We start from the raw sequence: 15,945 nt of genomic DNA on the forward strand, positions 1-15,945 counted from the left end.
CAGGAGGACGCCGACGGTCTCCCGCTCAGCCTACGTGCCTATTGGCTGAGCGACTACAACTCCCGGCAGGCTACGCTCCCGCAGGCTCTACGCGGGGCCTTCTGGGAGTCGTAGTGCCCTCGAGGCGCCGCGGCCTCCTCGGGCGCCCTCTTCTGGGAAGTCGTTAGTGGGGAGCCGGCCGCTGAGGCAGGAGAGGGCGGCGGCGGCGGCGGCGACAGCCGTCGCCGCCGGGGGCGGCCCCCCTTTCAGTGGGCCCCGTGAAGTGTGGTGCGGCGCAGTCTCGGGGCTGCCCGGGCATCGGGCGCCGAGGAGAGGGTCGCGCGCGCTGGGCGGCGGCGACAAGGCGGACCGGAGCCCGAGCGACGCCGCAGCGGCCGTGACCGAGGAGTCCCGCGGCCGCCGTGCTGCCCGCACCTCGCCCCCCGGCCACTCCCGCGCTGGAGCCCTCGACGAGGCCCCCGTGGGCCGACGTTCGCGCCGACGGCGGCGCCGGCGCCCGTGGTGGCGGAGGTGGCGACGCCGGCGGCGGCGGCCGCGGCGGGGCGGCTCCCGGAGGTCCTGTCTCCGGCCGGACGAGCAGGCGGCGCCGGGCGAGGGATGCGCGGAGCCCACGGCAGCGGCCCCCGCGACTCTGGCCCGCAAGCGCTCCCTGCCTCCCCGAGACCGCAGACGCCGACGGCGGCCGCCTCGGGCCCTGCCCATGGAGAACATCGTGGCCAACACGCTGCTGCTGAAGGCGCGCCAAGGTGGGTGTGGCGGGCGTGCGCGACCCGGGCTTCTCCCGCGCGGAGCGGTCCTCGGGGCCTGGGAGGCGGTGAGGGGTGAGCCGAGTGTCGCGTTGGAGACTGAGGCGGAGCAGAACTGCTTCCCCTCTCTCAGCTCCCCCAGCGACTCCAGGTCGTGCGGAGTGCGGCTCAGGGGAGGGCTTGATTGGCAGGCACCGCGCCGCCCGCACGGTGGAAGCCGGGTCCGAGGGGAAGGCTTGATTGACAGGCACTGCGCCGCCCTCACGGTAGAAGCCGAGTAGGAGGGGAGGGCTTGATTGACAGGCACTGCGCCGCCAGCACAGTGGAAGCCGGTCCGGGTCGCCGTGCGGGCCTTCCTGAACAGCAGTGGTGCCGGGGTGGGAAACCCGAGTTAGGGCTTGGAAAGACCTGCGGCCAGAGGGCAACGAAGGTGCAGCCGCGGAAAGTTCGGTTTCACTGCTGCCCACGGAGCCAATAACTCGAGTGGCAGAGTGAGGAAAAAATGCTTTGTTCTAAAAAAAAAAAAAAAAAAAAAAAAGCCGTCTTAAGGGTTAGAGGCGCAGGGCTTATATAGGGACTTCAGAGCAAGTATATCAGATGGGCAGCACCAGGGTAGCTATAAGGTTCGTTGATGTGCTCTTCTGGTGCCCTGGCTGCAGTTATCTGAAGGTCACCCGATACCCTGGGTTCTGTGAATCTAAAGAAAAGCTACCGGTTAGAACGTCTTATGATTTATGCTTTTTAAGTTTGTTTTCTCAGGAATAGCTAGCTTTGCAGTTAATCGTTTAGATACAGAAGGCATCTTCTCAATAGGGGAACAGGACAATATTTGGCTTGGTAGGCAACTTGGCTCAGAGGTGTCATCCATAGCAAAGCTACTGGGATACTAATGATTACAACTTAGCTGGGTGACCTCCAATAAAAATCAGCTACAAGCAAATGAAGCTAGAGGGTTGTATAGATTTCTCCTTAGTTACAAAGAGCCTGGGAATGTAGCTCAGCAATGCAGGGCACTAATTGTGTCCAGAAAACAGAGACTTCACCCTCAGTACTTTGTGTGCTGTCAAATTTTTTTTTTGTGTTTTAATTTTCCATCCATATTTCCTTCACTTATTATTTTAATTAGGTATATGTGACAGCAGAATGCATTTTTGGTTCATTGTACACAATTGCAGCTCAACTTTTCATTTCTCTGGTTGTATATGATGTCCTGACGCAGTCATACATGTACCTAGGTAATGATGTCCATCTCATTCCACCATCTTTCCTGCTTCCAAGCCACCTCCACTCCCTCTCCTTTGCCTAATCAAAGTTTCTCCATTTTTCCCATGTGTGCCCCCCCCCATTATGGATCAGCATCCACTTATCAGAGAGAACATTCAGCCTTTGGTTTTGAGGGATTGGCTTACTTCATTAGCATGATATTCTCCAACTCCATCCATTTACCTGTAAATGCCATAATTTTATTCTTTTTTAATTCTGAGTAATATTCCATTGTGTATATATACCACAGTTTCTTTATCCATTTATCTATTGAAGGGCATCTAGGTTGCTTCCATAGTTGAGCTATTGTGAATTGAGCTGCTATAAACATTGATGTGGCTGCATCACTGATTTTATGCTGATTTTAAGTCCTTTGTGTATAAACTGAGGAGACCCAGGGATAGCTGGGTCTTATGGTGGTTCCATTCCAAGTTTCTCAAGGAATCTCCGTAGTGCTTTCCAGATTGGCTGCACCAGTTTGCAGTCCCACCAGCAAAGTATGAGTGTGCCTTTTCCTCCACATCCTTGCCAACACTTATTGCTGTTTGTATTCTTGATTACTGACATTTTAACTGGAGTGAGATGAAATCTTAGTTTTGATTTGCATTTCTCTAATTGCTAGAGATGTTAAACATTTTTTCCTATGTTTGTTGATTGATTATGTTTCTTCTTCTGAGAAGTGTCTGTTCAGCTCCTTAGCCCATTTATTGATTGGGTTGTTGGCTTTTTTGGTGTTAAGTTTTTTGAGTTCTTTATATACCCTGGAGATTAGTACTGTATCTGGTGTGCATGTGGCAAAAATTTGCTCCCAAAACATAGGCTCTCTCTTTACCTCATTGTTTCTTTTGCTAGCAAAATTTTATATAGAAGAACTGAGGCTAGGCGGGAAGCAAACCAGGGCTTGGTTTTCTGTTAAGGCAGTTAGGGAATCCGCAGAGCAGTGTGCACTCTCTCCACCTCCTTCAGGGGCAACCGACTGTGCCTCTTGTCTCTCATTCTGAACTCCAGATTGCTCATGGAAGTGGGGATAATCCTCATTGGAAATGAGGTCCAACTGTTTTTAAGTCTGACCTGTGTTTTTTCCCCTCTGCCTTCCTATCTGGGTATAATGTGTATATAAACCACAGTTTCTTTATAAAGGCACCAAGAAAGAGAATATTGTACCAAGCAGGCTTTGTCATAATGCTGCAGAGGTTTCATGATGAGGTAGATATAAATATTCTACAAATGCCAAATAACAAAATCAACACTTCCATGGGCTGGGGCTGGGGCTCAGTGGCACCCCTTGCTGCTTGCCTGGCAAATGTGAGGCACTGGGTTCAATTCTTAGCACCACATATCAATAAATTAAAGGTCCATTGATAACTTAAAACATATATATATATATATACACACACAGGTCCATTGATAACTTAAAACATATATATATATATACACACACACACACACACACGCGCACATATATATATATATATATATATATGTAAAACACTTCCTTCCACGACAATAGTGGTATTTAAAAAATGAAAGTTTTAATTTATATATAAAACTTATAAAATTTAATTTATATATAAAACTTACTTTTTATAAATAAGTTTTAATTTATATATAAAAATCATAGCACCATAAAACTACATGGTGCTATAATTCCTTCAGTGAGTAAGAATATTTATTCCTATTTGGAAAGAGTCATTATATACAGTTTGATTAATGTTTTAAAGAAGTTGAATATGAATATCAGAAATATATGGACTTATTCTGGATATTGGTTCATTTATGGCAGTTTTCCCACATTGGTAATTGTATTTGTTTTTTGGGTTTGACCATCTCCCAGAAAGTGCTAGGGAGTGCCTTCTTGGACACATGTCTGTTCCTAAGTAACTCTTTGTTTCTTTCTTTAGCTCATGTATTAGAGAATTAACTTTTGAAATGAGTGGACATAGCATAACATTTGTATGTTGACCTTGGGAAGTATAATATTTTTGGCTTAATAGTAGATATTCCTGGAGTTATTTAAAATGTTGTGAATTTCTCTCTCCCTTTCTCTTTCTTTATCTCTTGTCTCTGCTGTGGCCTGAATGTTTATGGCCTTTGACTTCAAATTCATACGTTGAAATTTAACTCCCAAGGTGTTGGTATTATAGGGTGAAAGTTTGGGGAGATAGGTCAGGAGGGAAGAAGGCCCTAGTGATGCAATTGGTGCCTTTATAAAAGAGACCCAGGAGACACCCCTTGTTGCTTCTGTATGTAAAAAGCACAGTGAGAAGGCACTGCCTATAAATGAAAAAGTGCCTCTAGTTACACTAAATCTGTTTTGTTCTTTAGATTTTCCAACATTCACAACTGTGAGAAACAAATTTCTGTTGTTTAAATTGCTCTGTTTTATGACATTTTATAGTAGCATCCCAGACAAAGATGTTATGTTTTTAAACAATAAAAGATTGTTTAGAACTGTTTCCTTCTTTGAGAAATGCTGATAGAGCCTGTGCCTTGAAAACATTGTTGGTCACAATGGGAGAGAGAAAAGCTAGGCATGCTTTAAGGAAGTTTGAAATTATCATCTCATTAACAAAATAAACACAAAATAATTACTTTTTGAAAACTTTAGGACTTTTTTTTAACCATATAACACATTTGTTAAACAACTTATGATCTTTAATTATTTTAAATAAAATTAAATTGTTTCACATCATAGTTCTGAGGGACCTTAACCCCATTTTATCTCTTGGAGAAATTGCAGCATAAATGCAAAGAGGAATTTATGACAAGTACATTTGAGGTGGGTTTTGGTTTTATATGTAATAATTCTATTCTGACTGCACATTGTGCTACTATAATTTATTTAACAGCAGAAACTTAGATCATATCTATTATCTTGAGGAGCCTTCCTCCCTTAAATATTTTGGTTACAAAGATCTAACTTAAGCAAATAAAAATCGATGGAAAGGATATAGGGTGGCTCAGAGAATCAAAGCAAGAACCTTATAACCAGGCTGGAAAAGGACAGAAATCAGGATCTATTCATTGATTTACTTTTAGCAGATATTTTTGAGTACTTTTTGTGTGGTAGGGGTGTTCTAGATCCTGTGCTTATAGCAGTAAACAACATGGTCAGAAATTTTTGCCCTTATGGAGACCACACTCTTTATTTGCTAGTTTGTTTTAATGGACACATAATAATTTTACATACTTAAGAAGTGCAATGTGATATTTCAGTACACACATACAAATGCAGTGATCAGATTAGGGTAGTTGGCTACTCTATTTAGCTCATTTATCCTTTGTTTGTTTTGGGAACATTGAAAATCCTTTCTCCTAGGTTGGGCATAGTCGTACATGCCTATAATCCAGTTACTTGGGAAGCTGAAGCAGGAGGATCACAGGTTTGAGACCAGCCTGGGAAACTTAGCAAGACCCTGTCTCACAGTAAAATTATTTTTTAAAAAGCAGAGGGGCTAAGAATGTAGCTCAGTGGTAGTGCACTTGCCTAGCATATGCAAGGCCCTGGGTTCAATCCCCTGTACCACAAAATTCTTCCTCCTAGCTGTTATGAAATATACAATTTATTATTGTCAATCCTAAGTACCCAACAGTGCTTCAGAACATTAGATGTTACTTTTTATGGATTCCACATTCGTATAAGGGAGACAGACATAAAACCAATGAATTAATGAGGGGCACCAAGGGAAAAATTGAATCAGGGATGAGGGTAGGATGTATCCAGGTGTTGGAATTTGTAATTTCAAAGGGAACTACTGATAATCAGGTCTCAACTGCCTTTGTGATTGAGACAGAGCAGATTCCTCCTCTCCCCATTTTTCCTCATTCCTTTTGAGATTCATTGCCCTGGAAGAGACAGCATCAGCCAACTAGTTTGGCTTCCATCCCCTCCCTGCATCCTTTGCATCCTTGGCTGGAGAAAGCCAGGAACCTGGACTGACATTTCCACCAAGAAGCATGCAGTGGGGAAAAGGTAAGGAAGGGACTATGGATGAAGCCAACAAAGGAAATGAGGTATAATGTTTTGATTGCTTTTACTGAATCAGTATTAAAATGTTTGGTTATGCTGACAGTGTAGCCAGTAGCTCCACTTGGAGTATTTGCATGTACATCTTTGCTTGCTTCATTTGTCACAGAACTGTCAGCACCTTCTGGAGCCCTTTACATGCCTCTCCAAGGTCATTTGCGTAATGTTATGGCTCATTGTAGGAGCTTAGGAAATATTTGATGAATTAATGGATAAATGCAAATGAAGAAATGGACATGTTAGGTATGCCTGGATCTGAAGCAGAAGTGGCCCAGAAATGCAAGGAGGAAAAAGCTGGAAGATGAGAACGGAGAACAAACTGGGTGGCCCCAACAACTGATAATCATTGTCTTTCTCATAGTTCTGGAAGCTAGAAGTGCAAGACCAAGTTGTTAGTAAGGTTGGATCCCTCTGTGAGCTAAGAGGGAGAATCTTTTCCAGGCCTTTCTCAAGCTCCTCATGGTTGCTCGCAATCTTTGGCTTTGTTTTGTAGATGCATCACTCTGACCTTCACATGATCTTTCTGTATTCATGTCTGTGGCTAAATTTCCCCATTTTTTTAAGGATACCAGTCAGGGCTGGGGATGTGGCTCAAGCGGTAGCGCGCTCGCCTGGCATGCGTGCGGCCCGGGTTCGATCCTCAGCACCACATACCAACAAAGATGTTGTGTCCGCCGAGAACTAGAATAAATAAATAAATATTAAAAAATTCTCTCTCTCTCTCCCTCTCCCTCCTCTCTCACTCTCTTTAAAAAAAAAAAAAAAAAAAAAAGGATACCAGTCAGTTGGATTAGGTTCACCCTAATGACCTCATTTTAACTTGATTATTTCTATAAAGACCCTGTCTTCAAATAAAATAAGCTTTTGAGGGCTAACTTGGGGGCTAGGACTCCCATTTCTTGGGAGGGCCAGGCAGCCTATAAAGAATATCTTTAAAACATATGGAGGCAGGGCTGAGGATGTGGCTCAAGCTGTAGCACGCTCACCTGGCATGTGTGCCGCCCGGGTTCGATCCTCAGCACCACATACAAACAAAGATGTTGTGTCCGCCAAAAACTAGAAAATAAATATTTAAAAAATTCTCTCTCTCTCTTCTCTCTCTCTCTCACTCTCTCTTAAAAAAAAAAAGGTTAGCTCAGGGAATTTGGCAAGATTCTGTCTCAAAATAATAAAAATTAAAAAAAAAAAACATATGGAGGCATCTCATGGGGGAATCCTGGGGCTTTCAAAAGCTGTGGCCTCAATTCACTGCCTGCCTTTTGGGATCTTAAGAACTTTCCTCTGAGCCCGGCAAGGTAATACACACCTGTAATCCCAGTGGCTTGGGAGACTGAGATAGGAAGATTGCAAGTTCAAAACAAGCATCAGCAACTTAGTAAGATTCTCTCTCAAAATAAAAGTAAAAGAGGGCTGGGTTGTGGCTCAGTGGTAAATGCTCCTGATTTAAATCCCCAATACCAAAAAATAAAACAAAAACAAAAACCTTCATCTGACACTTTTCAACCCAGTATTCTGCCTGAGTAGACTTTGCTTCTTGTGCCTACTCATACTTTAAAATCTGTACATGGTCTACCTTGTAAATGGTCTGTGGCTGTGCTAACCATTATTGCCCTTGGCACTATAGTTCCATAACTGAGGGTCCTCTGCTTTTTTTTTTTTTTTTTGGTACTCAACCACTGAGCTAACCCAGCCCTTTTTATTTTTTTATTTTGAGACAGGGTCTCACTAAGTTTCTGAGGTTGGCATCAAACTTGTGATCCTCCTGCTTCAGCCTCCCAGGTTGCTGGGATTACAGGTGTGCGTCATTGTGCCTGGCGGTTCTTCATTTTTTGGTCTGTCTTGATGTGATTTGACAGCACAGCCTGCCCACCTTCAGTCTGTTGGGGCCTGTTTGGAACAGCAGGGGGAGTAGAAGTGGACTTTGCTGTGATATATTAGTGGAGACTTTTGGAACCAAGGGCAGTTTAATGGGGGGCAGAGTGACTGCTAGGGTTCACCAGCACAAGAGCCCCAAACCTGCAAGGAGGGCCTATTCTTCTTTCTTTGATTTTGTGGCACTGTTCCTTAGACCAAGCCTGGTCCTTATAGTGGGTGCTTACTCAAGGTGTGGGTGTTGAGGCTCCGTGTCTAGAGGTGTTCAGCATGTGAACTACTGCAGATGTTTGTCATTTATTCTTTCTTTTTTTTTTTTTTTTTGACACAATACCTTTATTTTATTTATTTATTTTTATGTGGTGCTGAGGATTGAACCCAGTGCCTTACACGTGCTAGGCAGGTGCTCTACTACTGAGCCCCAGCCCCAGCCCCTGTCATTTATTCTTCAAACAGGTAAGTAAGGAGTAATTGTGCACTGGGTGTCAAGCCCTCAGACCTTAGTCCTTATCTTCTTGCAGCTGTGGATTGCACATGACATAACTCATCATGCTTTCTTCTGTGAATACATTCCCCTATGATCATTGCCCTTCCTGTCTCACGGCTTGCCTCAGACTGAATGGTTGGTTCCCCTTATGTTTTTAATAATGGAGGCTGAGACAGGATCATGAGTTCAAAACGAGCCTCAGTAAAAAGCAAGGCACTAAATAACTCAGCGAGACCCTGTCTCTAAATAAATATTTTTGTTCATTGATCTTCCCCTTCCAAAATGCAAACTTCATGAAGGAAAGAAATTTTGCTTGTTTTACTGCAATATCTGTGGTGCCTAGAACAGTGCGTGGCACAATAAATGCAGGCACAGTGCCTGCTCAATGCCTTCCTACAGCCCCATGGGTAGAGCTATGCTCACCTGTTCCTTTGTAATATTACCCCTTGCCCTGTTTGGGATAGAATGTTCCATGGAAACACCCTTTGTGTGTCCCCTTATCTTACTGTGCCCTTGGGTGTGGCCTATCTAGGTGTCAGTTAACCTGCTGACAGCAGACTCAGGAAGCTAGACTCAGCCCCCTGAAACTGACCTCTTGCCTCATTTGAATGGCTTCTCCCCAGTAAAATTGGGTCAGCACGTGTGGGCTCTCTTCTCTCTCTCTCTCTCTCTCTCTCTCTCTCTCTCTCTCTCTCTCTGCCCTTAAGATCAGAGGAGCCGTCACAGCACCCCCAAAGAAAAAGGTATTTCTGTCTCTTGTATGGTTATTTCGCACAGCCCAATTAGCCCAGGTCCCCTGGAGTGACCCTGAGGGTTTTAGTCACAAGCAACCCAGCAGATATTGATCTGAAATTCTTTCCTTGCCATGTCTTTGTCTGGTTTTGGTATCAGGGTGATACTAACTTCATAGAATGAGTTTGGAAGGGTTCCCTGCTTTTCTGTTCCTTGGAATAATTTGAAGAGGATTGGTGTTAGTTCTTCTTTGAAGGTCCGGTATGAGAATCTATCTGGTCCTGGGCTTTTTCTTTGTTGGTATTCTTTTGCTGGTGTCTTCAATTTCATTGCTTGAAATTGACCTTTTCTATGTCCTTCTGATTCAATTCAGGTAGGTCAGTATGTCTCTAGAAACTTGTTGATGTCTTCAAGATTTTCTATTAGAGTATAAATCTTCAAAATAGTTTCTGATTATTGTCTGTATTTCAGTAGTGTTTGCTGTAATATTTCCTTTTTCATCATGATTTTTAGTAATTTAAGTTTACTTTTTCTCTTTGTTAGTTTGGTTAGGGGTTTATCAATTTTTATTTATTTTTCAAAGAACCAACTTTTGTCAATTTTTTAAATTGTTAGCTGTAGATGGACACAATACCTTATTTGTTTATTTGTTTGTTTGTTTGTTTATTTATTTGTTTATTTATGTGGTACTGAAGATCAGCACCAGTGCCTCACACATGCTAGGCAAGCACCTTCCCATTGTTTCAAGTTCATTGATTTCAGCTCTGATTTTAATTATTTCCTGTCTTCTACTGCTTTTGGTATTGATTTGTTCTTTTTCTGGGGCTTTGATATGCAAAGTTACAATATTTATTTGGTGCTTTTCTGTTCTTTTAATGAATGAGCTCAATGCCATGAACTTTCCTCTTAGCACTGCCTTCATAGTGTCCCAGAGATTTTGATATGTTGTATCACTATTCTCAGTTATCTCTACTTATGGTTTTTAGTCTATATATTTATAGACTCTTAAGTATTTTTTAAATTTCATCCCTGGTTTCTTCTGCTTATCCATTGGTCATTCAATAGCATATTACTTAGTGTCCAGTGTTACAGGGTAGCTTCTATATTTTGTCATTGATGACTTTTTTTAATATTTATTTTTTAGTTTCAGTTGCACACAATATTTTTATTTATTTATTTATTTTTATGTGCTGAGGTCCCCAAACACACGAGGCGAGCGTTCTACTGCTGAGCCACAACCCCAGCCCCTTATCATTGATTTCTAATTTTATTTCATTATGATCTGATAGAATGTAAGGTATTATCTCTATTTTTTTTTTTTTTTTTTGTATTTGCTAAGAGTTGCTTTGTGGCCTAAAATATGGTCTATTTTAGAGAAGGATCCATGTGCTTCTGAGAAGAAAACAAGTAAAATAAAGAAAGGTTAATTTCTTTAAAAATAAAAAGAAGCAAATATTTATAAGCAGCCCTGTCTGCTTATAATGTCTTATTATTAGATTCAGTTCACAAATTTGGAAACTGAGGCTCAACAGTGCTACTTAGAGAAGATCAGAGTCACATGGTTTCTAAATGACAAAGCCAGTGATTGGTTGCTTTACATGGAAATTTTGTACTTTGTCAAGTTGATTTCCAGATAGGACAAGTTGTTATAAGCTCAGATTTTATTCATCTTAGGTGCCAAACTATCCAACCATATGTTAGAGTCAAAAATTGTTGTACTTGAGTGTTTTTGACAATTATAAATGCTTTTTTTGTATTACACTGTATTGATAAATTTAATATTATATTAATAAAGAAACTGAGAAAAATGCCTTCCCCACCCCCCAAATTTAGGAGGATATGGCAAAAAAACTGGTCGCAGCAAAAAATGGAGGGAGTTACTGAAGCTGCCCCCTGTAAGCCAGTGCAGTGAGCTGAGAGACTCCATTGGTGAGTACTTGAGCCTACCTACTGTCAGAGGGGCCAGCTGTGCTCCCACTTTCTGTGTTCTGTATTTGTTTCAAGTATTTAGTTAGTTCCTTTCCCAGTACTGGAGATTGAACCCAGGGACACTTCACCTCTGAGCTACACCTCCAGCTCTTTTTATTTTTTGTTTTGAGACAGGATCTCCCTAAGTTGCCCTGCCTGGCCTTGAATTTGTAATCCTTCTGCTTTAACCTCCCAAGTAGTTAGGTTACAAGCATTTGCCACCTTACCTAGCTTGGCTTATAGTATTTTTTTCCATATAGAGATTTTAGTTCTTTACACAGACATACCAATCTTTTTTTTTTTTATTATTATTATCTGCTGTGTTTTGTATTATGCTTTGGAAGGACACCTTTATTCCAAGATTATTTTTATGAATCGATTTGTGGCTCAGTGGTAGAGTGCTTGCTTAGCATGCACAAGGCTCTGGGTTCAATCCCAGTACTAGAAAAAACAAAAACAAAAAACCATCAATGGTACTTGGCACAATAGGACATGTCAATAATCCCAGCTACTCCGGAGGCTGAGGCAGGAGGATCACTTGAGCCCAGGAATTAGAGGATAGCCTCTAATTCTTCAGGGTAGTTTTTTAGCACACAGAAGAAGTAACTTACATTAAATGTCCCATTAGTTAACTTGTTAGTATATTTTCACCATGTTCCAAGGAAGAGGGTCTGCTACCATAAATACAGCAGTTGAGAAACAGACCCAGTCTTTGCCCTCAGAGCTTATAATCTCTTGGCAGATATAGATATAAAATAGAAAAATGATCATAGAAATAAACATAATTACTGGCTGAGCGCCATGGCACGTGCCTGTAATCCCAGCGGCTTGGGAAGCTGAGGCAAGAGGATCATGAGTTCAAAGCCAGCCTCAGCAACAGTGAGGCGCTTAGCAACTCAGTGAGACCCTGTCTCTAAATAGCATATAAAATAGGGCTGGGGGGTTCAGTGTCCCATTGCCCCTGAACTCAATCCCCAATACCCACTCCGCAAAAAAAAAAAAAAAAAAAAAGGGTGGGAAAAAAGAAATAAACATAATTACAAATTGTAGGGGGAAGGTACAGACAGCCAGGGGAGAGGAACTTCATCTGATCAGGAGTGAGGTAGAGAGGATCAGAGAAGGCTTCCTAAGGAAGGCACTGGGCTAGGAGCATAAAGTGCAGGGTAAGAGGGACAGGAAGAGAATTTTCCAGGCAGCAAGGTTAACAAATATAAGGGCCCCAACCTGGGAAGGTGTATGGCAATTTCCAGGGTCTTGAGGAAGGCCAGTCTTCCTGGAACAAAGATGGAGGCGCAGAGCGGCACTGAATGAGTGGAAGGAAATGAATGGTAGGGGTTCTAGGCCTGGGAAGGGGAGTCTTATGAAGTTACAAAAGGTTGACATTGCCAAGTTATTAGCAGAGAAGAGATGTAATCAGATTTACATTTTAGGAAGTCTCTCAGGCTTCAGTAGGAGAATGGGAGCAGAGGGGTCAGCATGGAAACAGGAAGACTGTAGAGACTGTTGATGTTGTCCAGGCAGGAGCTGAGGGCAGCGTGGTTTGGTATGTGGTGATGGAGTTGAAACAATCAGATCAGATGGGACTGTGAGAGACTGTAAGTAGAACCCAGTCACTTTCTGTGTGGGAGTAAATGCAGGGGAGTTCTTAAGGAAGGCTTCCAGGTCTGTGTGTTCAAGAGACAGCACATGGGGTGGAGCCCAGCCGAAGCTCTGTGTTCATGTGGAGGGCTCAGAGAAGTCTGGGTGGTATCTGTACAGGGAGCATGTAGAAGTCGTGAGACTGGAAGTAGATAAGATCCTCCTCAGGAGAGAACAGAGGGAATGGGGAAGGGGCTCTTGACCAGCTTCAGAGGACTTTTCATCCTGTTTTGGCTCAGTAAAGAGGAAAGACTGGTCAGATGGACCTAGCCAGACGCAGTCATAAGATGGATCCATGTAGAGTCTGGAGAGCTGGGGGTCCAAACAACTAGGGGCTGGGACAGTTTCAGGTAGGTGAGTGTGTCATAGAGATTGAGGACCCATTAGATTGGGCCACTGGTTCTGAGTCTGTTTTTTGGTCCCTAGAGCACTGGGCATGAAGTTGAGTGAGTGAAGGAGTCACAGTGACTGTGTACAAGCAGCCCTCAAGGAGCGCAGCAGTGTGCTCCGAGATGTGCCTCTGCTCTGCTCTGTGGGCACATCTTGGTCTATGGCCTTTTTTATTGCTTAGTTTATAAGCGTTTGACTTAGTGTGGCAGAAAGCATGCCTGAGAGTTTTCTAATTTTCATCCTTTGGTTGTTCTGAATTTGTAGAACAGACTTCATATAGAATAAGCAAGCTTGGTGCTCTGAGTTAGTGTTCTTCCTACAGGAGGGTTGGGGAGGGGAGAGAAAGAGAAAGAGAGAGAGAATGCATGTTGATAAACTTGGGAACCAGTCTCCTGTTAGCTGGTTCACATGTGGACAAGAGGAGTTGTTGAAACACCTCTTCCTCTTCTTTTTATTTCTCCACATTTTAAAATTCGTGCATTATAGTCATACATGATGGTGGTATTTGTTGTTACATATTTGTACATGCACCCAATATAACAATATAATCTGTCCAGTATACTCCCCAGCACTTCCCCCTCCTCCCTGTCCCCACCCCGGCCCCTTCCTCCACTCTACTGATTTCCCTTTGACTTTTGTGAGATCCTTACCATCTTTCTTTTCCTTTTTCCTCTCTAGCTTTCACATATGAGGAAAAAATGTATGACCCTTGACCTTCTGAATTTGGCTTATTTTGCTTAACATAATGATCTCAAGTTTCATCCATTTTCATGTAAATTACATAATTTTGCTTTTCTTTTTTTCTTTTTTTATTAGCTACCCATGACATTACAATGCATAATTTCGCTTTTCTTTACTGCAGAATAAAACTCCATTGTGTGTATATATACCTTATTTTGAGGCAGGTTCCATAGTTCAGCTATTGTGAATTATGCTGCTATTAACATGGTATACATGTAGCATGATAGTATTTTGACTTTAAATTTTTTTTAAGAGTATATTCTTTATTTTTTTAAAACATTTTATTTTTTATTTATTTTTATGTGTTGCTGAGGATTGAACCCAGGGCCTTGCATGTGCAAGGTGAGTGCTCTACCGCTGACCCCAGCCCCAGCCCCGGTTGACTTTAATTCTTTAGGATAAGAATAAATACCGAGGATCGGTCTTTTAGCTCTGTGGCACTGTGGGCTCAGGACCCACATGCTTCCTATGTCTAGTCTGCCAGAACTTCTCCCCTCCTGGTGAGCCTGTCTTCTGCTGGGGACCAGTGCCCTCTTTCCAAATACTAATTCCCCCCTCTCTGTTGTTCATCTGTGGCACCCAGAGCAGCCTCTGAGGGTCACCAGGCTAGGAGCTAGGTCCTTTGACCCTGCAGAATGGGAGCCTCTGGTGGCAGCATCTGTCTACTGCTTGAGAGATATTGAATTTTGTGACATATTTCTGTGATTTGTTTTTGTGTGTGTGTGTTTTGTTTGTTTTCATGCCATGTGAAATCTAACACGTGGAAAAGTGAAATCATTAATGAAATTTTGAACCAGATAGGGTAAAAAGGGTTTTTGTTAGCTGCTGCTTTTTTCCAAAATTGGAGCTCTGGAGTTGCTTATCCAAGTCTGTAATAAGGGTGCATGTGTGAATGTCACAGCCAGCACTGCCCTCTCTGGTGGTTGCATAGTTCTGTTTTCCCAACATTCTCTCCAAGTGGGGTTCTATTGTGGCATGCTAATGGGGCAGCATCCCCACAAGGCCCCTGTCCCAGTGCACAGCAGAATTGTCCACTTTGCTAGAAGACACCTCTGGTTCCTTCAGCAGTGTTCTGTGTCTCCCTCTTGGGTCCCAGCATCTCTACTGCCTGATTCCTAGCCTCTTGGCCAGCCACTCAGGACTAGACAGCAGGCTCCTCTGATGCTAGGGAGGGACATACTTAAAGAGGTCCAGCTTGTCCTTGGGTTCAAGTTAATGGTTCTTTTATTAATCCAACCCCATCAGCTTTCTCTCTTCCAGGCAATATGTAAAATTCTGACTCCTGGAGGTGCCTTACTCTTTTTCTGTGTTAGAGTTTTTTTCTTTATGTCATTGTTTTGTCTTTGTTTTATTATTTGGTCATTTTTTTAGGAATCTGGGAGAGAAGGAAGGCAGACTTATGTTCTGGTCTACCATCCTCAGATGGAAATGAGGAGTGTTTGTGATTCTTTGGATGAGGGAGGAAAGTATGAAAAACTTTCATATTTCAAAAACATAACTTTTGACTGGCTTGTTTCTCTTGCTTTCTTAAGTATAGTTAGGTAGTATCCCTAAAATAAAATAGAGTAGCCAAATTGGATGAAGTAGGTTGTAGAACTTCTGAAAAACTGTTGTGAGGTTTGTGAAAACAAGCAGCTATATCCTGGCCATCCTGAGCTCATATCCTTGCCTTCATTCTCCATGTTCAGACTCAGTTGTCCAAAACAGGATCGTCGGGATGACATATGGCATTTTTGCCAGAACTTAGTGGTTGAGAGGTGACACCAGCAAGCCATTGAGATGATGATGGTTATGTTAAGCTGTGTATTCAATTGTATATTAGACCCCTGCTGTCCACCTAGGCCTGCTACTTTGGAGTTCTCACGGGGATTCCTGGGGAGTTCCGTTGGTTGGGGAAGTGCCGAGGAGGGATTTCTGGTTGGTGTGTAGTGTGTCCTGGGAGAAGGCTGCGTGTGTGTGGCGTTTGTGAGAGTGCGGAGAATAAAGGAGTTCCTGTTTTGAACCTACAAGGCTGTGTGGCAGCTCGGTTATTTTGTGCCCAGCCAGATTGCGGCAGTTTCCCAGAGTTACATGGTGTCAGT

General features: G+C 42.9%; 1 protein-coding gene across 17 annotated transcripts in view; it reads left to right on the forward strand.

Moving 5' to 3' along the window:
- The first annotated feature begins 149 nt into the window (after positions 1 to 149).
- Positions 150 to 15,945, forward strand: part of GRK4 (G protein-coupled receptor kinase 4) — a 73,093-nt gene continuing 57,297 nt past the window's right edge. For 4 of the 17 annotated variants that reach the window (XM_081303835.1, XM_081303846.1, XM_081303848.1 and 1 more), the window contains exons 1-2: positions 153 to 746; positions 10,961 to 11,056. In XM_081303835.1, coding sequence (XP_081159961.1) covers positions 701 to 746; positions 10,961 to 11,056 — 142 coding nt within the window. In that variant the 5' untranslated portion in view covers positions 153 to 700. Of the gene's footprint in view, positions 751 to 9,097; positions 9,139 to 10,960; positions 11,057 to 15,945 lie in introns of those variants that run through there. The other 13 variants (XM_081303849.1, XM_081303837.1, XM_081303838.1 and 10 more) reach the window with 7 other exon arrangements.

The sequence above is a fragment of the Spermophilus citellus genome (genome assembly GCF_964194105.1).
Source record: "Spermophilus citellus genome assembly, chromosome: 8".
NCBI lineage: Eukaryota > Metazoa > Chordata > Mammalia > Rodentia > Sciuridae > Spermophilus > Spermophilus citellus.